This window comes from Salvia splendens, chromosome 5 (genome assembly GCF_004379255.2).
Source record: "Salvia splendens isolate huo1 chromosome 5, SspV2, whole genome shotgun sequence".
Classification (NCBI taxonomy): Eukaryota; Viridiplantae; Streptophyta; class Magnoliopsida; order Lamiales; family Lamiaceae; genus Salvia; species Salvia splendens.
This window is the reverse complement of record NC_056036.1, coordinates 1,631,080-1,654,831: the sequence shown is the minus strand read 5'-3', so window position 1 is coordinate 1,654,831 and position 23,752 is coordinate 1,631,080. Positions and strand designations below refer to the sequence as shown.

General features: G+C 37.6%; 5 protein-coding genes across 10 annotated transcripts; 2 read left to right on the top strand and 3 right to left on the bottom strand.

Annotated features, from left to right (window-relative positions):
• Window positions 1–311: 311 nt before the first annotated feature.
• On the bottom strand, window positions 312–3,137 carry LOC121805470 (uncharacterized membrane protein At4g09580-like). 2 transcript variants are annotated; one of them, XM_042205340.1, is made up of 5 exons: window positions 2,862–3,137; window positions 2,384–2,722; window positions 1,143–1,413; window positions 894–1,064; window positions 312–723 (listed from the first exon to the last, which is right to left on the bottom strand). In XM_042205340.1, the coding sequence occupies exons 2-5, from the start codon at window positions 2,638–2,640 to the stop codon at window positions 592–594; spliced, it is 831 nt and encodes a 276-aa protein (XP_042061274.1). In that variant the 5' UTR covers window positions 2,641–2,722; window positions 2,862–3,137; the 3' UTR covers window positions 312–591. The 2 variants fall into 2 exon arrangements, with proteins under 2 accessions (XP_042061274.1, XP_042061273.1); XM_042205339.1 differs by having other exon boundaries at window positions 2,384–3,137.
• A 3,532-nt stretch (window positions 3,138–6,669) lies between these two features.
• Window positions 6,670–10,164, bottom strand: LOC121804487 (LRR receptor-like serine/threonine-protein kinase GSO1). Its single transcript, XM_042204044.1, has 2 exons — window positions 7,153–10,164; window positions 6,670–7,075 (listed from the first exon to the last, which is right to left on the bottom strand). The coding sequence occupies exons 1-2, from the start codon at window positions 9,533–9,535 to the stop codon at window positions 6,768–6,770; spliced, it is 2,691 nt and encodes an 896-aa protein (XP_042059978.1). The 5' UTR covers window positions 9,536–10,164; the 3' UTR covers window positions 6,670–6,767.
• A 146-nt stretch (window positions 10,165–10,310) lies between these two features.
• On the bottom strand, window positions 10,311–13,921 carry LOC121804486 (leucine-rich repeat receptor-like tyrosine-protein kinase PXC3). 3 transcript variants are annotated; one of them, XM_042204042.1, is made up of 4 exons: window positions 13,668–13,921; window positions 12,363–13,542; window positions 11,007–12,266; window positions 10,311–10,927 (listed from the first exon to the last, which is right to left on the bottom strand). In XM_042204042.1, the coding sequence occupies exons 2-4, from the start codon at window positions 13,477–13,479 to the stop codon at window positions 10,605–10,607; spliced, it is 2,700 nt and encodes an 899-aa protein (XP_042059976.1). In that variant the 5' UTR covers window positions 13,480–13,542; window positions 13,668–13,921; the 3' UTR covers window positions 10,311–10,604. The 3 variants fall into 3 exon arrangements, with proteins under 3 accessions (XP_042059976.1, XP_042059974.1, XP_042059975.1); XM_042204040.1 differs by having other exon boundaries at window positions 11,007–13,542; window positions 13,668–13,919; XM_042204041.1 differs by having other exon boundaries at window positions 11,007–13,919.
• Window positions 13,922–16,107: 2,186 nt separating this feature from the next.
• Window positions 16,108–19,548, top strand: LOC121804982 (leucine-rich repeat receptor-like tyrosine-protein kinase PXC3). Its single transcript, XM_042204721.1, has 2 exons — window positions 16,108–18,863; window positions 18,945–19,548. Exons 1-2 carry the CDS (start codon window positions 16,313–16,315, stop codon window positions 19,250–19,252), a joined length of 2,859 nt encoding a protein of 952 aa, XP_042060655.1. The 5' UTR covers window positions 16,108–16,312; the 3' UTR covers window positions 19,253–19,548.
• A 930-nt stretch (window positions 19,549–20,478) lies between these two features.
• Window positions 20,479–23,402, top strand: LOC121805711 (dolichol-phosphate mannose synthase subunit 3-like). 3 transcript variants are annotated; one of them, XM_042205671.1, is made up of 5 exons: window positions 20,479–20,760; window positions 21,971–22,090; window positions 22,642–22,788; window positions 22,873–22,980; window positions 23,073–23,402. In XM_042205671.1, the coding sequence occupies exons 3-5, from the start codon at window positions 22,687–22,689 to the stop codon at window positions 23,130–23,132; spliced, it is 270 nt and encodes an 89-aa protein (XP_042061605.1). In that variant the 5' UTR covers window positions 20,479–20,760; window positions 21,971–22,090; window positions 22,642–22,686; the 3' UTR covers window positions 23,133–23,402. The 3 variants fall into 3 exon arrangements, with proteins under 3 accessions (XP_042061605.1, XP_042061603.1, XP_042061604.1); XM_042205669.1 differs by lacking the exon at window positions 21,971–22,090 and having other exon boundaries at window positions 20,480–20,760; XM_042205670.1 differs by lacking the exons at window positions 20,479–20,760; window positions 21,971–22,090 and adding an exon at window positions 22,111–22,505.
• The last annotated feature ends 350 nt before the right edge of the window (window positions 23,403–23,752 follow it).

Below are 23,752 nucleotides of genomic sequence, written 5' to 3'. Positions count from 1 at the left end.
TATGTCGTTGAAACCCATTATAAGCGACATCACTTTTTATATTGACCAGTTTGTTCATCTACATAACATGTCTAATTAATTTAAAAGAAAATCAATTTCGTGGAAAATTCACTTCAAGGCATAAATAAGTGATATTAGCAACGAACGATATTTAATTTTGTGAAAAATAACAAATTTCGACCAAAGTTGATGATTATAAAAACAATTTTATACTTATAATAGAATTGATGGGTACGCAAGTGATTCAGAATTTAAGTGTAGATGCATTTCCTTATCGACTTCAGAGTTATCTAAAAATCTACCAAGCAAAATTTAAAATCTACTATAAATCTATAACAGATTCAATATTTTGATGTATGATATATATGAGTACAAATTCAACATATCTTGCTACAAGACGACCCAAATAAACCAAGGTGAGGGGATCTGTTAGATGTGTCAGGAGACTAAAGCAGAGGGTACGAGTTGCAGTTCCAAACTTCCAATGCACGTCGATTTTTCACCTATCTCGTACCTCAGTCAAGGTAGAAAACCAGGATACGGGCACTCTCTCCTTCTCCGCGAATGTCAGAGTAATTGTAAACAAGAGCTTTACTCGTACACCCTCTTCCTCTTCAAAATGGCCGGAAGTAATAAAATCGACCCAATGAGGAAAAGCATGACCAACGTCTTAAGATCATAGAGATCTTTCACCGATTTAAGTTCACCAAGAGCAATCCCAGCCTAGAGGAACGGATGAAATGTGAAAAAAACTTCTTGATTTTGTAAATATGAGTAAGTGGACGTTTGTAAACGAAAGATTACATGATCAAACAATTATCAATCTGAGCCATCACCCAAAGTAAAGATCCGGAAATACGTGTGATTAAGAAAGTAAATGTTGAAAGTCTTACTCGGACAGTAATGTAGGAAGCCGGGACGAGACCAACAAGAGTTGCCAGAAAGAAAATATGGAACGGTATATCCACGATTGGTGATGCCAGATTGATGAACAGGTTCGGCAATGATGGAGTAACTCTCAGAAAGAGCATGTAATTCAGAAGCTTCTCTCTCCGCTTCGCTATCTGAACATACAAATTCACATGGTTTACATGTATAAACAGAGAGCTTGGGTAATGTAAAAGTGAAAATAATATACACACCTCGGACTGGAAATATCTCAGCTTTTCAGGCCACAACCAGTTGACAATAGGCCTGCCAATAAGTTTGGACAAAAAATAGCATGATGATGCACCTGCTGTGGCATTGAATACGACCAAGAAAAGACCTCTCACGACACCAAAAAGTGCTCCAGCTAGTAATGACATGAAAATCGTCCCAGGAATCATGAATGTCTGCATGAATATGTATGTCGAACAGTAACCAAGGATGAACTTTGCTGGGTGTGATTGAGCATAAATTGCAAGATGATCCCTGTAAGCACATCAAACAAGTATAAATTCCAGTAGCATTAAGAACAATTGCACACAAAATGTTCGGAAAGTGTCACGAAGCTACATTCTTCTCAACTAAGATGACAAAACTTCAAAACTTATGTCAAGATAGATCCATCAAGGGACAATCAAACAAACAGAGGAGTTTAATGTATACTCATAACAATTGGAGATACTCAGAAATGACACACAGAATTATCAAACATAGGAATATACCAAAATTATATACACAAGACATGTATATCCATACTTTGTCACCAAAACCATCCACATGGTCACATACTAGACAAGCAACGCATAGACTGGAATGCACTGATCAGAAATGCACATTGTTGAGAAAATCAGTATATTCGACTCTTCCAAAATGAGCATAAAAAAGTACAAATATCAGCAGCATTTCGAACAATGGCACACTCGGAGACAGCAAAATGGCAATCCAAAACTTATGTCAAGAAAGATCATCCAAGGACAAAGCACGCCGATAAGTTTAGTCTATACTGGTAACAATAGGAGGTATTCGAAAAACGACACACAAAACTATCAAACATTGAACATCATATCACCAACCAATAGGAGAATATACCAAAATTAAATGTTTTGTTACACAATACATGTATATATGTACTTTTTCGTCACCAAAACCATCCACATACTAGAGACACAACACATAGACTGGAGTGCAATGATCAGAAATGCACATTGTTGAGAAAAACAGTAGATTTTATCATCTCTAAGACCTAATCAAATAATTGAACTCCATAAAATAGAGTTATAAAGAACATCAAAATAGCTTTGATCTCTTGGAATTTAATCAAATAATTGAGCTACATAGAACTAGGGTTCATAATAAACACAGAATTCTCATAATAAAAAACGAATACAGACAATCATCAAGTGATCTCAATAACAACACCTAAAAATCAAAATAGAAATGGCGGCAATTCACTTACTTGAGCGATCGGAGGTCGGAGAGCGTGCGGGGCAGCTTCAGCAGCTCATACTCCGCCGCCGGCATCGTGAGGTAAATGCACATCAATCCAGTAGAAAATACCAAAAACACCCCCAGCGCCGCCGCGAACTCCCACCGCGACAGAGGAAATCTATCCGCCTTCAACTTCTTCTCCGACGGCGAGTCGGAATTCTTCTCCTCGTCCCTATCCAACACCCAGCTGCCCGCTTCCACCACCACACTCCGCGGCGCCGCCATGGTGATCAATCAGCAGCGAAATCGGCGCCGATGGATACGCAAGCAGCTGATGATGAGAACCCGCCGGCTCTAACGCTTGATCCTGATTGCAATTAGAAAACCACAAATTGGGGGTTTTGTGTGGCTAATTGCTGCTGCAGCTGCTGATGCCGCCGCCGTTGATGAATTCAATGCGTTGATGACGAGGAGCATTAAATCGGCACAGAAAATGAGAAAATTACCTGACACGGCAGAAGTGAAACTCACGTGAAGGGGGATTTGAAAATGGCGGAAATTCTGAAAGTTTGAGCTGAAGAAATGTGGATTGAAGATCACGGAGGCGATTGATTGAATTTGATAAACGTAAATCAGACGAGATCAAGCGTGAAAAATACTAAATAGTGGGTGAATTATGAATGTGAATAATCAACGATTAAACCCTAGTGATTTGAGATGTGAAGTGTGTGAAATTTCATTGAATTCAAAAATGCATTTTTATGTTGAGAGAGAGAGAGAAGTCAACTGTGGCGAGTGAAAAAGAAAGGGGAAAAGGGTGGATTAAGAGGTTTAAATATTATTACAAGGTTAAATTAAAGTATTTCAAAATTGTTAATGAAAAATACTTGTAATGAAAAAAAATGAAATAGTATTTATTAATAGAAATTAAACCAATGCTCAAGAAATTTAACAGATAGAGATTGATTTAATGAAATTAAAATTTTAAAACTAATCGAGAACTTGACAGATGAACACAACATCAGAATTTGAATCATACTCCATAATGCATGAACATTTCATTTAATTCCATTAATATAAATGAATGTTTACATTAATTCAGATAAAACATCTTTTTCTCTAAAAGGAGCCAGTAATGTTAGTTGTGAGTTGTGACAAATTATTAGTCGAATTCATTTCTCAAAATAAATGATATTTATGCACACTTAATGTAATGTTCGCTGAGTCCATTCAATTGAAGAATTGTATAAATTTATTTTACAGGTCAATATTCATTACTATTCAGATGATATTTGTATCTAATAGTATAAAATATTCAATATTAGTGCAAAACATTAAATATATTAGACATATTGTAATTTTCTTGTAATGGGCCTATAAAAGCCCAACAAATACGGGATCTATGTCGGACTTCGAATATTTATTCTATCAAACTTAGCTTAATCTGTAGCAAAATAGAGTGTAATAAAGATTTCACAAATAAGCCCACTAAAATTTTGCCCAAATTATATAGTATATGTCAGAATGTAAGACAACGTTCTATCGCAAAATAGACAAAAAAAAATCAAATTAAATAAATAAATAACCCACCTCATTAATCATTAAATCGTTAATATTTCGATACGTTACTTGTCATTTCAACACTAATTTTGTCATATCGTCTTCACGTCATTTTAATTCGTTACTGGACACGCCACATCACATTTAACTTTGCCATAATACTTGATCATGGAAATTTGATTATACATTAAAAATTAATGTAATTTTTCACCCTATACAAAATTATTGTAAAGGCTCGAATTGACGTACTATAAATGTGTATTTTCCGACTACTATTAGCCCTATTTCTTAATACAACATCTGAATAGATTTACAAATAATCAATTTGTCAATTAGTTTAAAGATTCAACAAATGAGAACTACAATATGTCTTAGTCTTGCACCAAAAAAATAAAAACTAAACTAAAAATATCAAGATCCAGGAAACGAAACTTGTGTAATAGACGATCAATCGAAACACCGAATTAAATATATTTTTTTCCCGCACGACCACACCTTCGTCGTGGCTCACCATTCAAGTTTGTTGATGGAAGGAGCGGAATCATGCATGGCGAAACCCTTCTTCAACAAGAATCTAATCAAAACCAAAATGCTAGCTTTCTTCCAAGAAATGGTATTCCCCTTTGACAACTTCAACGTTTTAACACAGCAAACCTGCACGTGATCATCTCTCCCAGGCGAATTCCAGCAAGCACGGCGGTGGGTTGGCGGTGGTGGAGGGGAAGGTGAATTCCTCCACCGATTCGTCGGCCATTTGGCTCCGATTTTTTTTTGTGCTCGGTAAGTGCTCGATAATATGAATAAGTGCTTGGAAGGTGCTCGATAATTAGCGAGCAACTGTGGTGCTTGGTAAGATATACTATGTGTGCAGTAGTAGTCTTGAATTTTATGTTTTTTGGAGATTTAGGTAGTGTTCTTCAACGGACTAATTTTTTGCTATTGCATGTTATAAATGTTACAATAAATGAGTATATATATATATATGACAAAGAGTAGCATAGGGTATAAATTTAAATTATTATGGAAGTACCAACTCTTTTTTGTTCATTATTCGTGGAATGCCTTCGACTTTTATATAAGCAGTAGTATATAATTTTGAAAGGATTATTGGTCGATAATACCATATGACATAAAATTTGGCATTTTTCACTAATATAAAATCTTGGTCGTAAAATTTCAGAATTCGGTATAGTTGGTAATATTACTTGCTAATAATCTACTTAGCTCAATTTATTGTGTGTAGCGGGCTAACGGCTGGAGGCATTCATGAAAGTTAGTATGTGGATTTAATTACATTATTACAATAGAGTTGAGCCACTATTATATTATCTCAATAACTTTTTTTCATTTATGTCTACACCAAATGCCATGGAGAAATTGATAGAACAATTAATTTAAAATTGAAAGCAAATGTGATTTGAAAATTGAGGTTTACTGTCACCGTATTTAATACTGTAGCAATATATACAATTCAAATAACCTTAAAATTCTCGTGAAGAATAATAACGTACCAAAAAAAAATCAGACTTAGATATATAATAGTACTGACGTTGAAATTGGAGGTGCAGTAATTGCTGTGCAAATTGAAAGTCTTTTAATTTACGTGTGGAATAAAGTGAATGTTAGAAAATTCAAATCAATGAGGAAATTCTTGAAAGTTTGGTATTTTAGATTTTATTTGGTTAAAATTATTTTGAAAAATCAAAATATTCACATTGATGTAAAGTGAATATTTATAAGATCGTATAGTGATGTTAAGTGAATAGTTAAAATCATAGTAAAATTTATACTATAATAAAGTTGTCTCAGCGACTACACGAATTTGAAAAATAACTCTAGTTGACGTATCCTCCACACTCTTTGCCGCAGTCAATTCCATTTTAATATTCAATAGTCTAAAGTGTATTTATAGTCAAGCATATATAGTAACTTCATGAACCTTATTTAAAGTAAAATTTAGACTAAAGTGTATTCTTAGCCTAAGAATATGAACATTTATGATTTTGATTTTGAACATCATGTTAGAATTTAGATAGTTTCAACATTTTTCAAGCCCTGGCCATTATGAATTGGTTCATGTTTTGATAAATAAAAAAAACCAGCGATGCCATTAAATTTAATGGTCAAAAGACTCAAAACGACTTTGACTCAATTATTAACTTAATTACGTACTATCATTTAACCATTTAAAATAAGGCTAAAGTTCATTTTGATTTTAACCATGAGTACCTTATCATTTTGGTATAGAATATTATGTTTGCTTACTTTAGATCATAAATATTACTACTACCATATTCATCCATAAGGAGTAGTATTTTTTCATTTTTGTATATCCACAAAATTAATCTATTTCCATTCTTAATAATATAGTCTACCATTTTTTCCTAATGTATCAATACTCTAATCATTTTTTTTCTCTTTATAAATATTTTACATTAAAACTTATATCGCTCATTACCAAGACTATTAATAGTGGACGAGGTAGTATAAACTGACCATTTTTTTTGGCAAAAGTTGATGGAGTCGTTAAATTTGGACATTTCTTGGATTTTATTCGCGATTTGAATCACTATATTTCCAATCTAGATTTCATCCAGTCTTCAAAATTCTTCCGATGTCCGCCATGATATTCGTCGCCGACGTGCCAATCGAGCATGTTTCTTTGGAAAGGATAGGTTTCAATGATTTGTTAGGATAGGCACTTTTATTCTAATAGAAACATTATAGCATATTCTCAAAAATGAACTTTCCTCCTCAACTTTTTACACCGAATAAAACATACATAAACACTATACAAATAGTACATCCCAATTTTACTATGCTCAAATCCGCACTAAAAAGCATATGACATCTCAATCCTCAACAGCATCACTTTGTCTTGTATTTAGTAACATTTGCACCACATTTACAGCATTAGGCCTCATTTCTGGTGAGACACTAACACATGCTATGGCAACCTCAACAACTGCAGCCATTTCCCTTCTTACACCAATTGATGTCTCACACACATTTGAATCAAGAATCTGATCCCATTCTGAGACACTCAACACCCATTTTGCCACTTCATCTCCATCACCCACTGCCGGCTTACCCGTCACGAGCTCCAGCAGCACGACTCCGAGGCTGTACACGTTCCCTGCTGCCGTCGCGCTACCATACTCTGCAACACAATATAAGACCATTTATTTAGAATTTTCAGAAGATATGAGTGGGGAAAATGCAGCAGACGAGACATACTGCATTCGCTACTCGAAGGAGGGATGAGATTGCACAGCTCGATGTCGCTGATTTGAGGCTCGTCCAACGACTTCAGCAGGATACTTTTGCTGCAGAGATCCAGGAGAATGATTGGACCGAAGGTGCATTCATGGAGATAGGCCAAGCCTTTTGAGACTCCGACAGCAATGTTGTAACGGCTTGGCCAGTCCAGCTTGTTTCCCGTTCTGTGGTGGAGAATGTCATAGAGTGTGCCTCGGACAAAGTCATAGAAGAGGTAGGCTCTCCTCAGTGTCAAGACATATGCGACCGGGATCATCACGTTGGGATTGGACAGGCTGCCGAAGTGTTCCAGCTCCTCCACAAGCTGCTTGTGTTGAGGAAACCGGACTATTTTGTCGGTATGTTTGATCTTCTTCACCAGATAAGTTGTTCCCGAAGGCATCACGGCTTTGTAGAAAGTTGAGAATGCTGTCTTGAATGTGATATTGGAGTGGTCAGAAACCGCCTCCATTGCTTTCTTGAAATCGACATTTGGGGTGTGGATGCTGTTCGGAGCTGGCAGAATTCCACTGATGCTTCGGTACATTCTTGAAATGAATCTAGCGATCACTGCAATCAATAAACCAACGGGAAATCCACACGCAGCAGCAATCGCCACCTCTGAGTTAACAACTGATGATTTCTTCCTCTCCCCTTGGGGCGTTTCGGGTGCAGGATTTCCTCTTACACAAATCAGATCTTTATTTCCCTCCGTATCAACTGTAACACGAGATCCAAACGTAGGGACAACCCCAGAGAGGTTGTTGTTCGCCAGCAGAAGCTGAGTTAAGCTTCTTAAATCAGTAAGCAAGCCTGGTATGGCACCCGAAAGTCTGTTGTTTGAGAGGTCCAAAACTTGCAAGTTCTGCAGTCGCGATAGACTATCTGGAATAGGGCCGTGGAAGAGATTGTGGCTGAGATTCAAAGCGATCTGCAGTCTTTCGGGCATGGCTGGTATTTCCCCGCTGAGTTGGTTACTTCCCAGCTGGAGTTCCATCAGAGAAGCTAAGTTTCCAATAGAGGCTGTTATCGAGCCATTCAACAAGTTCCTTCCGATATTCAGCTTCTCCAGTCTATTCAACTGCAGAATTATCTGTGGTGGGATTCCGCCAACGAAACCATTCGACTCAAGATTCAAAACTTCAAGACTAGTGAGATCGCCCAAAGATGGAGGCAATGCGCCTCCCAATCCGTTGTTGGCCAAGTTCAAGTGGATCAGGTTCTTGAACACGCCCAAGTCCAGAGGTATTTCACCACTCAAGCTGTTGTTATCCGCATACAAATATCCCAAACGACTCCCCAACGAGGCGGATGGGAACGTCCCATTAAGAGAATTGCTGCCTAGCCTCAACAAGTTCAGCTTCATCGAACCAATTGCAGGAATAGGACCCTCCAAGTCATTGAAAGACAAGTCTAGAAAATCAAGATTCGCTCCCGACAGCAGATCAGAGGGGATGCCCCCTGTCAAGCCGTTGTAGCTGAGGTCCAGAGACGAAAGGAACGAAGTCATTCCCAATGGAATACTCCCGTTCAAGGTGTTCCTATTGGAGGAAAATCTACGGAGGGTTGTGATATTCGAAAGAGACGATGGAATCCCACCACTCAATGAGTTGAAAGACAGAATCATGATTTCCAACTTGGTGAACTCCCCAAATCCAACTGGAATTGAGCCTGAGAGATGATTTTGACTGAAATCAATCACTCTCAGATTCTTGTATTTTGTGATTTCCACAGGAAGTTCACCTCTGAATAAATTGGCTGCCAACACAAACGTCTCCAAACGATTCATTCTACCAAGATTTGTAGGAATCTTTCCTCTAAACCTATTCCAACCAAGATCCAAATTCTTGAGTGAATCCAACATCTCCAGCTTCAAACCAACCTCACCAAAGAACCTATTAGCAGAAAAATCCAATCTTTCCAGCATTGGAAAGCCATAGAAAGTAGGCAAAGAGCCAAGCAACCTATTCCCACTAAAATCCAGCTCTTTCAATCCACTGATTTCTCCACAAGCAGTGAAGAAACTATATGGGATTGAGCTGAGCTGATTGTTGGACACATCAAGAGACTCTAAAGTGGGAATATTGCAAACAAAGGGAAGGAACTCAGAGGTGGAAATTGAAGATGATTTTAGAGAAATGGTGTTTATAAAGGAATTGTTGGAGGTGCAACCAACTCCTTTCCATGAACAAGGATCTGAAGTTTTCGAAACAGAATTCCACACAGCAGTATTATTGTGAATGATATCGTAAATACTAGTCATTGCACTAACCTGATCAGCTGGCAGCTCAGATGACACTATATCAATGCAAAGCATAAACGCAAACACCTTCGCTGCATTGCAGATAACGCTCAAATGCATCTTTTTTTTGGTGTGTGATAGTTTTGTGACGGTGCTTGGATTTTTATAGGCATGCAATTAATTAGAACATTGAAAAAAATGTTTGAAAAATGAAGCAAACGCAAAGGAAACGGTAAATTGGTGACTAATTCTACAATCTGCAGAAATGACTGGAATTGAATTTCAGAAAATGACGCAAAATTGGCTCGACTTTTTAATCCATCACTTATGTAATGAAGAATACTATTCTCATTAGAATATACTCCATGTTATTGAATATTAATAGGGCCTATGATTTTGAGACATAATAACTTTGTTGTAATAGGATTTAATTAACAATTTTGCATTAATTTATATGTTATAATATTTAGTCAGTAATTATTATTATTATTATTATTATTACTATTATTTACATTATAAGTAATTTTTATTAACTTCGGCTTAATCCCGTAATTTGTAGAATTAAAATATAAAATCACAAATTTTAAAAATTATTTCACAATAGTCAAAATACAATTAATATAACAAAATTAAATGGAGTATAATATAACAACAAAACGACACTAGTTTTTTATAAAACAACATTATTACTACTATATTACTAGGCTAAAATGAAAAGGTAATGAATTCTTCATAACAAAGTGCCGCGGCGACTTGACTTTGAAAATATGATTGAATTTGACTTCAAATATCGAAATAATTAGTCAAAAATGAAAGGGGTCCACACATTGGGACAAGAAAACGGACCTCTAATTCCCAAATATATAAAAAGTGGAGAATAAATGAGGAAAATCTATTTCATAAATCATGTCAAGCATAGGACAACAATTTATTACGTTATACTGAAAGATAATACTGAGATACAATGTGGATAAGTGAAATAGACTTTTAACTTGGATTGTATTAGACAAGTGTGTGGGTGGGATGGATAATTATGAGACACAACTAACTAATCTTAACACTTTAGAGCCGAGCCGAGCCGAGACACACGGTCACGGGCCAAGCTTTTCAGAGAAACGGCAACCGCACACATGACCTCAACTCATGAGTAATAGTGGGAAACAAACAGGTCCTATCTATACTAGAAAACTTATGATATCTCAATATCAGTTTGTCTTGAATTCAGTAGCATCTGCACCACACTTACTGCAGTAGGCCTCATTTCTGGTGAGATATTGGTACAAGCCAGTGCAACCTCAACAACACCTAACATTTGATTCTTCACAGCAATTGATGTCTCAATCTCACCAAGATTTGAATCAAGAATTTGATCCCAATCTGAGATGCTCACCACCCATTTTGCTAGCTCAGTTCCTTCACTCACTGCTTGTTTCCCACTCAGCAGCTCCAGTAGCACTACTCCAAAGCTGTACACGTTCCCAGCTTCCGTCACCCTCATCGAGTAGGCGTATTCTGAGATTCGAAACGCGATATTTTAGTACACGAACAAGTAGTGTAATGGAAGGTGTGATAAGTGGTAGGAATGCAGAACCTGGAGGGACGTAGCCAGCGGAGCCAGCAACTGTGGAGAGACTGCCTGCGCTCCGGGAAGGGCTGATCAGCCTGCAGAGCTCGATATCTCCGATCTGAGGCTCGTTCGAGGACTTCAGCGCGATGCTCTTGCTGGATAGGTCGAGGAGAAGAATCTGAGACTGATGGAGGGAAGCTAGGCCTTGGGAGACTCCAAGGGCAATGGCGTAGCGCTCTGTCCAGCCCAGTGCACTGCCTGCTGCACGGTGAAGGCTGTCGAAGAGGGTGCCTTGAGGGGTGAAGTCGTAGAAGAGGTAAAGGCCACGCAGTGTGGAGAGGTATGCAAATGGGATCATGAGATTTGGATCAGAGAGGTCTCCGAGATCATGAAGCTCCTGTCCTAATCTTTTCTCGCTGTGTAGACTGAACATCTTGTCGAGGCGGTTGACCTTCTTGATGAAGTAGGCGGCACCTGATGGGAGGAGGGCTTTGTAGTAAGTCGAAAATCTGGTTTTCAGTGTGATGTTCTGGGGATCAGCTACAGCTTCAAAGGCTTTCTTGAAATCGATGTTTGAGCTATTTGTAGACAGTAGATTGACATGGAAACCGGAATACCTTCTTGAGATGTATACAACCATAACTACCCATAAACCAGCAGCAGTAGCAGAGCTTGCGGCAATGATGATGGTTGAGGCAATTGATTTGGACTTTTTGGCGTGTGGTGGAAGGGGAGGGGGAGGAGAAACCAACCGCTCATTTCCTTTTGCATCGAACACAAGTTTATTTCTGAATTTTGGGACAACACCAGAGAGATCATTGTTCATGACTAGTAGATGAGTTAAGCTGCCTAGTTGAGTCAAGAAGTCTGGTATCACGCCCGAAAATCTGTTGTCGGAGAGGTCCAATACTTCCAAATTTTGCAGCCTTGATAGAGTAACTGGAATAGGCCCACCAAAGAGGTTGTGGCTGAGATTCAACGAAATCTGCAGAGTATCTGGCATTTGAGGAATTCGCCCACTGAGTTGGTTGTTTCCCAACTGGAGTTCTACCAAATAAGGTATCTCTCCAATGGAGTCGGGTATAGAACCAGTCAGATTGTTTCCGTGCAAGTCTAGATTGCGAAGATTCTGCATCCTCGAAATGGACAAAGGTATTGAGCCACTGAGCAAGTTACTACTTATATTCAGCTTCTCCAGTTTGCTCAGCGACAAAACCTGTGGTGGGATTCCTCCGGAAAGACTATTCGACTGCAGACTCAAAACTCGAAGATCGCCGAGACTACCTAAAGACGGAGGTAACATGCCTCTCAATCTGTTGTTAGCCAAGTTCAAGAGGGACAAGTTAGAGAACATTATACCCAAATCCGAAGGTATCTCACCACTCAACATGTTGTTATCCAGCTCCAAATACATCAGACTCCTTAACGAGGTGGATGGAATCGTCCCATTAAGAGAATTGCTGCCTAGCCTCAACCTGTACAGCTTTTTCAAAGTGATTGCAGGAATAGACCCTTCCAACTTATTGAAAGAGAGGTCCACAACTTGAAGATTCGGACCCGAGAGAAGATCAGAGGGGACTGCACCACTCAAGTTGTTGTAACTCAGATCCAAAAGTGAAAGGAATTTCGTAATACCAGATGGAATACTCCCAGTAAAGCTGTTCTGATTGGCTGCAAATCTTTCCAGAGATGTGATATTAGCAAGAAATGTTGGAATTCCACCACTCAAGTTGTTGAGAGAGAGAATCAAGGTTTTCAACCTAGTGAACCCCCCAAATTCTACTGGAATTGAGCCTGAGAGCCTATTGCCACTAAGATCAATGACACTCAGATTATTGTATTTTGTGATTGCCAAAGGGATTTCACCTATGAAGGAATTAAGAGAGAGCAGAATCTCCTCCAAAAGATTCATATTTCCAAGATTTGTTGGAATCTTTCCCCCAAAATTATTCCAACCAAGATTTAGTGTTTTGAGTGAACCCAACCCATCCAACTGCATACTAACCTCCCCAGACAACATATTCCTATAAAAATCCAAGGTTTCCAACATTGGGAAGCCATTGAAAGCAGGCAAAGAACCACTCAACCTATTCACACTGAAATTCAAGAGCTTCAATCCAGTGATTCCCCCACAGCCAGTGAGGAAACCATCTGGGATTGAACTAAGTTGATTGTTGGACACATCAAGAGACTCTAAAGTGGCAATATTGCACACAAATGGAAGAAATTCAGAGGTGGAAATTGAAGATGACTTCACAGAAACAGTGTTTATATATGAATTATCAGAGGTGCAACCAACCCCCTTCCATAAACAAGGGTCTGAGGTTTTCAAGACATTACTCCACACAAATGAAGAAGCAGCAGTGTTATTCTGAATGATTTCGTAAATTGTAGTCATTGCACTGACCTGATCAGGTGGCAGCTGCGATGACACTACCTCAATACAAAGCATTATCACAAACAGGTAGAGGGCATTACAGGAAACCCTCCTCATCATCTCCGCCTCTCTCTCTGTGTGTATGATTCACTCTCCAAAGAGAAAGGAATGAAGCTCACTTGCCTATATCCATGTAATTGTATGGAATTTGAATGGATTGTTGCGATTAAAGAATTTGAGGAAGTATTCATAGCAGCATTAGAAAATGACAGATGATGATGTGTGGAAAATATGGGGAGTAGACTTACTATTTCATCATCCTCTTCCATTTTCCCATGCCGCCGAGATTGCTTGCTCATTTTCATGAACCTCAAAAATCCATTGAAATTAGTGTCTTTACGTGATCACCTCATACCAGTTCTTGAGTATGTTCTTGGCTTGTTAAAAAATATATTTTATGCTCAAATAATCGTAATTAAATAATAAATAATCCTAATAATACTTCTAGAGGATATTTTGGAAAATAAATTAAATAAAAATAAAAGGTGCACAAAAAATTCGAGTTAAATGATAGTATCATATTATAGACTGTAGCATTATGAAGGTGCACAAAATATAACACATGTAAAAAAACGGGAGAAATGAATTGAATTTCCGTAAAATAAATTAAGAACTCATTGGTTTACAAGCCATACTGAGTATTAGGAGCAATCCTATTTTGGCTCTAAACGTGTGCCGTTTACTGCTCATGGAGGGTCAGCGAGCCGCACGAAGTCAGTGTGGCACCGAGACGCATGGGCCGTGCAATGCATGTCTTGTGTGGTGCGGTGTTGTTGGATCCACGTATCATAGTGGCGGTGTTGGGCTGCCGAATGGTGTGGGACTGTTGGTTGTGCGCCTAGCCATTGGGGCGCACCGTGCACACTTTGCAGCAACTTGATTAAGCCTCTATCTTGCTCAAAATTTCGTCCTTTAGCCATTTCTACATGTGCTACAACTTATAGAAACAAACTAAGAACAATAAGTGTCGAATAATTAAGATAATTTTAGTTCAGAAGTTTGCAACCGAAATATAAAATTTTTAATTTTCATTTTTTTTGCAATTTTACTGTAATAGTCAAAATTGAAATTAACGTGACACAAAACCATGTCGTTTCAGGTAAATCAGTGGTCATTTTAATAACACTCAAAAGAGAACGACATCATTTTATTCAAAAGAATGCCGTTTTATCCGAAACAATGCCATTTTGTTGTCACAATTTATTTGATTTGTCATATCATTTAAGTACTACAATTTTAACCTATCATAGGGTAATCGCAAAAAAAAATGAATAACTAATTTTATAGGAGTATTTCATTTCAAAAGTTTAACACAGACCAGATGCATGTCAATAAAAAATTACTGTATAATTTAAATGACAACTATTAAAACATAAATATAGAGCTACTGGCATTATCGCAAAATATCGTTTAAAATTAAAAATGATATTAATTGATCTTGAAACTTTTTAGTTTTTGAAATAAGTAGCAAGTGAATTAAATTGATAGTGAAAGTGCAATGAATTATTGTGGAATTTTTTGGCATTAACGTGTGGAATGAGGTGATGAAGAAAAAGATTCAATTTTGCAAAACAAAATAGTGGTCACGACACGTTTAGGCAACTTTGAATGATAAGTCGGCTTTTTTGACTTTAGTCTTCGTCCACAAAAATAAAACTTGGACATAAATATTTTTTCTTCAAGTTAATTAAGTTTTCAATTTAATTTGATAATTACATGGACCAAATAATAAAAGATTAAATTATTAATATATAGCCTAAACTGTGAGTTTTCTCAATTTATAGACTTAATTTTGATTTAGTTTAAAATACAATCCGAATTTTGAAAAATAATCAGTTGGCGTCATCTACAAAAACATCTTCGAGCCAGTTGTTTTATAACAAGATTCGTTCGATTGATGTATGAGCTACAAAATTCGGCAATCCTTTTGTTAGTATTTTTTCAAAATTCAAGTTATAAAAAAAAAATTATAATTAAGGCGATAAATTGAATAAAAACTGTTACTATAAGTTACCTAAACTACAATTAATCATAAATAAAATAATGACAATTCTCCCTCTGTTGTGTTTCTTGTTTTAAAATAGTGACTTGTTATGTCAAACACATACTAATGTCTGACCTTGAACCTAATATTAGTCCTTGAGACCGTAATTCATATATAGACAATTTTATCCAATATAATTATCTCTATCCCAAGATAAGCGAAATACTTCTTTTGAGCACAAAATTTAAGAAATTAATATTTAAATAGTTAAAGTGGAGAGAATAAAGTATGAAAGAGTGAAAAGTAGAATAGTGAAAAGAGAATAAAGTAGGTGAAAAATACAGTAAGAGAGAGAATTTTGCTAAAAAAAGAAATGACTCATTTATAGTGGGATAATCCGAAAATGAATATGACTCGCTTATCTTTAGACGGAGGGAGTAGTATTTTTATATTTATAAATAAATAGTTTTATATATAAATAATATCAGTTTTAATATACAATTATAAAAATATAAAAGAAATAAAGGGAAAAAATGATGAAATTTTTGGTGAACAAAAATAAAACTATATTTGATGGGACACTGTTTTCTTTTTGTGTTAGTTTTTCCAGTCAACAAGGAATAATGGAGTTCAGCAATTTCCACATTAAAATATTTAAATACTCTCAGAAATAGTAAGTCAAGTCAACTCTCACTCTCCCCCTTCAAACACTCCCAAATTATTCCACCCATCATATTCTCTCAATTTCCCATGCTGCTGCTGACATTATTTCCTCAAATTCATTAACCTCAACAATCCATTCAAATTCCATATCTTTACATGAATACAGCCTCATTTCTTGATCTTCCTCATCTTTCCCACCAAAAACACTACCCCAACTGAGCCTCCTTTCCCACCATATATCCATAGATGAAGAGGTTTTCCTGGAATGCCCTCTACCTGTTTGTGATAATGCTTTTCATTGAGCTAGTGTCATCTCAGCTCCCACCTGATCAGGTCAGTGCAATGACTACAATTTACGAAATCATCCAGAATAACACTGCTGCTTCTTCATTTGTGTGGAGTAATGTCTTGAAAACCTCAGACCCTTGTTTATGGAAGGGGGTTGGTTGCACCTCTGATAATTCCTCTATAAACACTGTTTCTGTGAAGTCATCTTCAATTTCCACCTCTGAATTTCTTCCATTTGTGTGCAATATTGCCACTTTAGAGTCTCTTGATGTGTCCAACAATCAACTTAGTTCAATCCCAGATGGTTTCCTCACTGGCTGTAGGGGAATCACTGGATTGAGGCTCTTGAATTTTAGTGCGAATAGGTTGAGTGGTCCTTTGCCTACTTTCAATGGCTTCCCATTTTTGGATACCTTGGATTTTTCTAGGAATAATTTGACTGGGGAGGTTAGTATGCAGTTGGATGGGTTGGGTTCTCTCAAAACACTAAATCTTGGTTGGAATAATTTTGGGGGAAAGATTCCAACAAATCTTGGAAATATGAATCTTTTGGAGGAGATTCTGCTCTCTCTTAATAAGTTCACTGGTGAAATTCCTTTGGCAATCACAAAATACAAGAATCTGAGTGTGATTGATCTTAGTGGCAATAGTCTCTCAGGCTCAATTCCAATAGAATTTGGGGGGTTCACTAGGTTGAAAACCTTGATTCTCTCTCTCAACTACTTGAGTGGTGGAATTCCAACATTTCTTGCTAATATCACATCGCTGGAAAGATTTGCAGCCAATCAGAACAGCTTTACTGGGAGTATTCCATCTGGTATTACGAAATTCCTTTCATTTTTGGATCTGAGTTACAACAAATTGAGTGGTGCAGTCTCCTCTGATCTTCTCTCGGGTCCGAATCTTCAAGTTGTGGACCTCTCTTTCAATAAGTTGGAAGGGTCTATTCCTGCAATCACTTCGACAAAGCTGTACAGGTTGAGGCTAGGCAGCAATTCTCTTAATGGGACGATTCCATCCACCTCGTTAAGGAGTCTGATGTATTTGGAGCTGGATAACAACATGTTGAGTGGTGAGATACCTTCGGATTTGGGTATAATGTTCTCTAACTTGTCCCTCTTGAACTTGGCTAACAACAGATTGAGAGGCACGTTACCTCCGTCTTTAGGTAGTCTCGGCGATCTTCGAGTTTTGAGTCTGCAGTCGAATAGTCTTTCTGGAGGAATCCCATCACAGATTTTGTCGTTGAGCAAACTGGAGAATCTGAATATAAGTAGTAACTTGCTCAGTGGCTCAATACCTTTGTTCATTTCGAGGATGCAGAATCTTCGCAATCTAGACTTGCACGGAAACAATCTGACTGGTTCTATACCCGACTCCATTGGAGAGATACCTTATTTGGTAGAACTCCAGTTGGGAAACAACCAACTCAGTGGGCGAATTCCTCAAATGCCAGATACTCTGCAGATTTCGTTGAATCTCAGCCACAACCTCTTTGGTGGGCCTATTCCAGTTACTCTATCAAGGCTGCAAAATTTGGAAGTATTGGACCTCTCCGACAACAGATTTTCGGGCGTGATACCAGACTTCTTGACTCAGCTAAGCAGCTTAACTCATCTACTAGTCATGAACAATGATCTCTCTGGTGTTGTCCCAAAATTCAGAAATAAACTTGTGTTCGATGCAAAAGGAAATGAGCGGTTGGTTTCTCCTCCCCCTCCCCCTCCCCCTCCCCTTCCACCACACGCCAAAAAGTCCAAATCAATTGCCTCAACCATCATCATAGCTGTAGGAAGCTCAGCCATGGTTGTTGGTTTAGTGATCATGTTGAGCTTACTTTACTCAAGGAGATATCACAGGATCAACGCCGAGAACACATACTCTGCAGAAGAAGCTTCTCCACCACAGGTCGTCCATGGCAACTTGCTGACTCCCAACAGCATCCACAAGTCCAACATTGATTTCAAGGCAGCCATGGAGGCAGTATCCGACCCTATAAATCTCTCGCTGAAGACGAGATTCTCGACTTACTACAAAGCTGTGATGCCGTCTGGAGCCAGCTACTTCGTCAAGAAACTTAACTGGAGCGACAAGATCTTCCAACTAGGCAGCCACGAGAGATTCGAGGAGGAGCTTCAAGTTCTTGGAAAGCTGTGTAGTTCCAACGTCATGATCCCACTCGCCTACGTCTTGACACTGGACAGCGCTTACCTCTTCTACGACTTCACCCCAAAAGGCTCGCTCTTCGACTGCCTCCACAGGATGGGAAGCACGCTGGACTGGGCAAGCCGGTACAGCATTGCCATTGGAGTCTCTCAGGGCCTTGCCTTCCTCCATGAATGCAAGTCCAGCCCGATCCTCCTCCTCGATCTTTCCACCAAAAGCATCCTCCTTAAGTCCCTCAACGAGCCTCAAGTCGGGGATATCGAGCTGTGTAAAGTGATTGATCCCTCGAAGAGCACAGGCAGCCTCTCCACCATTGCTGGCTCCGTTGGCTATGTTCCTCCAGGTAACAAAAAATCTACTCTCTCCGTTCGCATATTCATGCTATGTCTTCTGCAACTTAACACAACACTCATTTCCTCTGCAGAGTATGCTTACACAATGAGAGTGACAGCAGCCGGAAATGTCTATAGCTTTGGCGTAGTTCTGCTTGAGCTCCTAACAGGAAAGCCAGCCGTTAGTGGAGGAATCGAACTAGCAAAGTTGGTGCTGAGCAACTCTGCACAGAGAAACAAATGGGACCATATTCTTGATTTCAACATCAGCAAGACATCAGTTGCTGTGAGAAGCCAGATGCTGGCGGTGCTCAAGGTGGCCATGGCTTGCGTTAGTCTCCAACCAGAAACGAGGCCGAAGATGAAGAGCGTGCTGCGGATGCTGCTGAATGCAAGGTGAGGAACAAGGTAGAGGAGGAGCATGCATCAATTTTGGCAGCAATCTGCAACATGTAAAAAAATAAAATAGAAGATATTAGTATATATGTGATGTGTGTGTGTTTTGATATGTATTTTTGAGCCTGGAAGGCATCTTCTTGAAGGATAGGGAAACTAGTTGATATAAGAGAAGGTAATGAGCTTCTCTCTTTGGTATACATATTTGTTTTTTTATGAGCTAAAGGTTGTCAATTTTGAGTATTTTGTAAATGAAGTGTAATTCTGGTAATAATCATATCTATAAATATTGTAGGAGTATGTAAGTTTATATACAACCACATTCCTTAAATTGTTCCTTTGTTATACTCATAGTATTCTTTATAGGCCCTACAACACAACACTTCACATTTTTTACTTAAAAAATAGCACTTGCAACCCACCATAATTTCCTTTAATTTAAATATTCAAGAGTTATTACTTTTATTTTCTATTCATTTTTATTCCAATCTATTATTGTAAAATCAAATTAAATTATATTTTCAATTTAATTAAAAAGTAAAAATATGGAAAGAAAACAACAATAGTGATAAAATAAATAACAGCTAAAACTTAACAAAATAAAAAACAAAAATGTGGTTCGTCGGGTCAAGAGTGAGCCATTCCAATTGAGCTCCGTGTGCAAGAGTGAGCAACGTTCCAACAAACACCCTACAATGATTTACGATGGTGTTCTTCCCCCATCATACAATGTATTCCGATGGTGTTCTTCCCCAATACTGGAAAGGGAAAATATAATTGCTGATACCGAAAATTGCACTCAATCATCAAATATTGAGTACTATAAGACAAGATTTGGTGCACAAATGCTAAAGTAATACTCCATCCGGAGTATAGTTTTTTCCATTTTGATTCATCAGCAAATATGTGCCTCGTTTTTTTATTTTGGTCTATCCACAAATAGGAGTCCTGGTTTATTTTTACTATAAATGGTAATATGTCTCACATTCTACTAACTCATTCTACTTAACCTATATATCCCTAACTTTTTTTGTCTAATTTTCTTAACATTTCTTAAAATCATGCTGAAATGAAATGATTCATATTGGCGAACGGAGAGAATAGTAATTTTAAAATATTGGTACAATCAAAATAAAAGTATAAATAATAAAATAAATAATCTGGATACTATAGACTAAACAAGAATTAAGCATTTTTATCGATATTACTATACCAATGTAATTCGTTTGGCGAGACTACCTAGAAAACTAAGTAACGCTCTAAGCCTATAACTATAAAGTTAGCTGAAAACCCTAATTTCAGGTGCGCCGATCTCTCTCCGCCACCATCCGCCACTCCTCCGCCGCCGCGCGACGAGCAATTGAGGCCGATCTAGCAAGTTTTCACGCTACCCTAATTCCATCGACTATCTGCAGGAAACCATTTCTGAACTCCCCAGAAAATTTCAACAAAAATTAGAAGTTTCCCCGTTGAGAAAGTTAGCTGCTTTGGACCTCGATCGCCTGCTGTTAGGTATTCGATCTCTTTTTTTCATGTACATTGAAAACGCTGGATCATTTTTTCGGGTGATCTTCCTTCTGCTACAATTTTAATTTTGGGGAAATTGTTGATGTTCTGTATCCGTTCATCTAACAGTATTTCATTTTGGGAATATTTTCATGAATTTACCGTACGCAGAGTGATTTATAAACTCTGTTGATAAAATAAGTACAGAAATTGCATTGTTATTGAGATAGTGCATGATTTTTGGCAGATCACAGTTGATTTTTTTATGGTCTTCGGATAAAATCATTAATGAACCCTCTCTCAAAAAATGCTGGAAGTAGTTTAGGATTTCGGTGTGTTTGATTGTATGCAGCTCTTGGTCTTAATCTTGATTTAGATTATATGTAAATTGTACCGTATTTTTATTTGAATGCTTACTAATAGGGTTATACTACATGCTTGAGAGTTGAGAAATGCTTGTTTATTAAGATGTTCTGCCATATGATGTTTGGGACATTGCGCAAGGGCTTTGAGTTCCTTTGTTCAAGTTTGTTCAGACGGGACAGTGAAAGAATCATATACATCTATCCCTTCTGATGGCAGTAAAGAAACCGCTGAATTTTGGTAGATTGTAGTTGTCGATAAATTACATATTTTCTCGAATTGTTTTCTACAGGCCATCGTAAAAATTGAATAGAAGTTTGACTAGTATTGCTTTGATGAATTTTTTTAGATGCTACAGGAATTTGTCTATTGGTCGTATATAGAATCATGATCTATATCAACTGCAATCAGTAAAACAGATCGATTGCCACATTCTGAAATATGCATTTGCTTGCTTGATGATGCTTGTTTAGAATGAAGCTCATCTGCTGCCATATGATGTTTGGGACATTGCGCAAGGGCTTTGAGTTCCTTTGTTCAAGTTTGTTCAGATGGGACGGTGAAAGAATCACGTACATATATCCCTTCTGATGGCAGTAAATCGAACAACTGAATCTTGCTAGGTGCAGTTGTTGATAAATTATATGTTTCCTCGTATTGTTTTCTACAAGAAATCGAAAGAATTAAATATGGAGTATGTTCTAGTTATCTGGGTTTAATAATATACTACTGTATATAAGGTGCTACACGAATATTATACTATTTTCTTTGATTTATAATAGCAGCAATCAGTTGAACATTTTGATTGGTACGATCAAAAAATGAATTTGCTTGCTTGATGATGCTTCTTCAGATGAAGCCTATCTTCTGCCATATGATGTTTGGGACATTGCGCAAGGGCTTTGAGTTCCTCCGCCTGTTCATGTTTGTTCAGACGGGACAGTGAAAGAATCATATAGATATCCATCTGATGGTAGTATAACAAACAATTGATTTGTTCATCTAATTAGCTTGTAGTGGTCGATAAAAATTGCGTGCATAATCATAAATTTTCTACTACACACCCTCCTAATAATTTGGCATTAATAAAATGGTAGGCAGAACAAGAATTTAAAACTATTTTCTTGCTTCTTGTGTGAGTCAATTGATCGCATTCAAAATCTTGATCTATGCCAACTGTAATCATTAGAACATTTTGTTTGCACACTTAACATATTCACTTGCTTTCTTGATATTGCTTCTTCAAATGAATCTGATCTGCCATATGATGTTTGGGACATTGCGCAAGGGCTTTGAGTTCCTTCCTTCATTTTTGTTCGGATAGGAAAGTGATATAAACTTTCTACCTATCCCTTCTGATGGCAGCAGCCAGTTTAGTTGAGTATTAGGTTTGTGGTCTACACGACTTCCCTTGAATTTACACCTCACGTGTATTCATTTAGCTGATTTTCTGTCTGTATTTCCCGAAATGAATGATTGCATTTCTGCCCTTCAGCAACTAAATAATTTATTCTATATGTCCAGCTAATAACACGTACACCAGCCTCGAGATAGAAGTGAAAAGGTCCGATGAAGCACATTGTAAAGATTATGGCGTTGCTGGTAGCTCTGTCAGCTGTCTGGATTAGTTTGTTACAAATGTCAGTCCTTCCAAAGAGCTATACTTGGTTGGTGAGCTTCGTACATACTCTATCTACTTCTCTACTCATGTGCATATCCCTTCCACCTCGTTTATGGTTCTTTCTATGATTTCAGCTGCCACTCTACTTCATTGTATCACTCGGATGTTACGGTCTCTTGATGGTCGGGGCTGGTCTAATGCAATTTCGAACTTGCCCACACGAGGCTATCCTATTGCAACAGGTTTATCTTAGCATTGTTACTCATTTAGATGACTGGCAATCCATATTTTCTAGATGATAGACTGATTTTGATGATATGCTTAATTATTGTAGGATGTTGTTGAAGCCAAGGAATTCCTGAAGGGGAAAGGGGTGGATGTTGGCGTGAATTGATCGATGTGATTTGGCGAAGATTTTTTGCTGGGTGGAGATCTCGAACTCTCTCACTATTGTTCATATTTGGAAGCTCTGCAGATCATCAACTAACTCATCACACAGTTGAGATTACACCAGAGTTGAGCCAAACCTTCTTTAGTTGTGTTAAAGAAAATATGAGTACCAATTTTTTGTTGGATGAATTGGTGTTTGGTTTTGTAGAAAAGTACAGATTATATTAGAAGTTTCCTCATGCCTGAATAGTACTTTACACAGTTCACTCATTTCCATCTCATGCTTAATGGAGTAATAATTTAATTTGGTGTATTAATATGTGAGGGCGACATATGTTAAGTTTATAATTGATGTAATTGTATAACTGGACTATAGTAAATATGTTTTGGTTCCCAAAATAAACTAGATGCGACTCAAAATTAGTAGATTTCTTTTCTCTAATTATAAAAAAAGAGGAATTGACAGGAATTTGATCGAAAATTTGGAGTCAAGTTATTTGTAAATCTAAATTTGACTATGTATAAATTATTTAAATTTGTGGCCAATTAATTAGTTTTGATTATTTTACATTTAACACCAATCGGATAATTTAATGGGATAACTTAATACCAATGGGATGTGAT

Coding starts and splice junctions, on each gene's coding strand:
- LOC121805470 (XM_042205339.1), bottom strand. CDS start 2,640: ATGGCGGCGCCGCGGAGTGTGGTGGTGGAAGCGGGCAGCTGGGTGTTG. Junction 1,414..2,383: donor TCCGACCTCCGATCGCTCAA/GTAAGTGAATTG, acceptor ATGTGCTTACAG/GGATCATCTTGCAATTTATG. Junction 1,065..1,142: donor TGAGATATTTCCAGTCCGAG/GTGTGTATATTA, acceptor TTGTATGTTCAG/ATAGCGAAGCGGAGAGAGAA.
- LOC121804982 (XM_042204721.1), top strand. CDS start 16,313: ATGAAGAGGTTTTCCTGGAATGCCCTCTACCTGTTTGTGATAATGCTT. Junction 18,864..18,944: donor CGTTGGCTATGTTCCTCCAG/GTAACAAAAAAT, acceptor TTTCCTCTGCAG/AGTATGCTTACACAATGAGA.
- LOC121804487 (XM_042204044.1), bottom strand. CDS start 9,535: ATGCATTTGAGCGTTATCTGCAATGCAGCGAAGGTGTTTGCGTTTATG. Junction 7,076..7,152: donor TCCTTCGAGTAGCGAATGCA/GTATGTCTCGTC, acceptor ATTGTGTTGCAG/AGTATGGTAGCGCGACGGCA.
- LOC121805711 (XM_042205671.1), top strand. CDS start 22,687: ATGAAGCACATTGTAAAGATTATGGCGTTGCTGGTAGCTCTGTCAGCT. Junction 22,789..22,872: donor CAAAGAGCTATACTTGGTTG/GTGAGCTTCGTA, acceptor CTATGATTTCAG/CTGCCACTCTACTTCATTGT. Junction 22,981..23,072: donor AGGCTATCCTATTGCAACAG/GTTTATCTTAGC, acceptor TAATTATTGTAG/GATGTTGTTGAAGCCAAGGA.
- LOC121804486 (XM_042204041.1), bottom strand. CDS start 13,479: ATGATGAGGAGGGTTTCCTGTAATGCCCTCTACCTGTTTGTGATAATG. Junction 10,928..11,006: donor CGCTGGCTACGTCCCTCCAG/GTTCTGCATTCC, acceptor TTCGAATCTCAG/AATACGCCTACTCGATGAGG.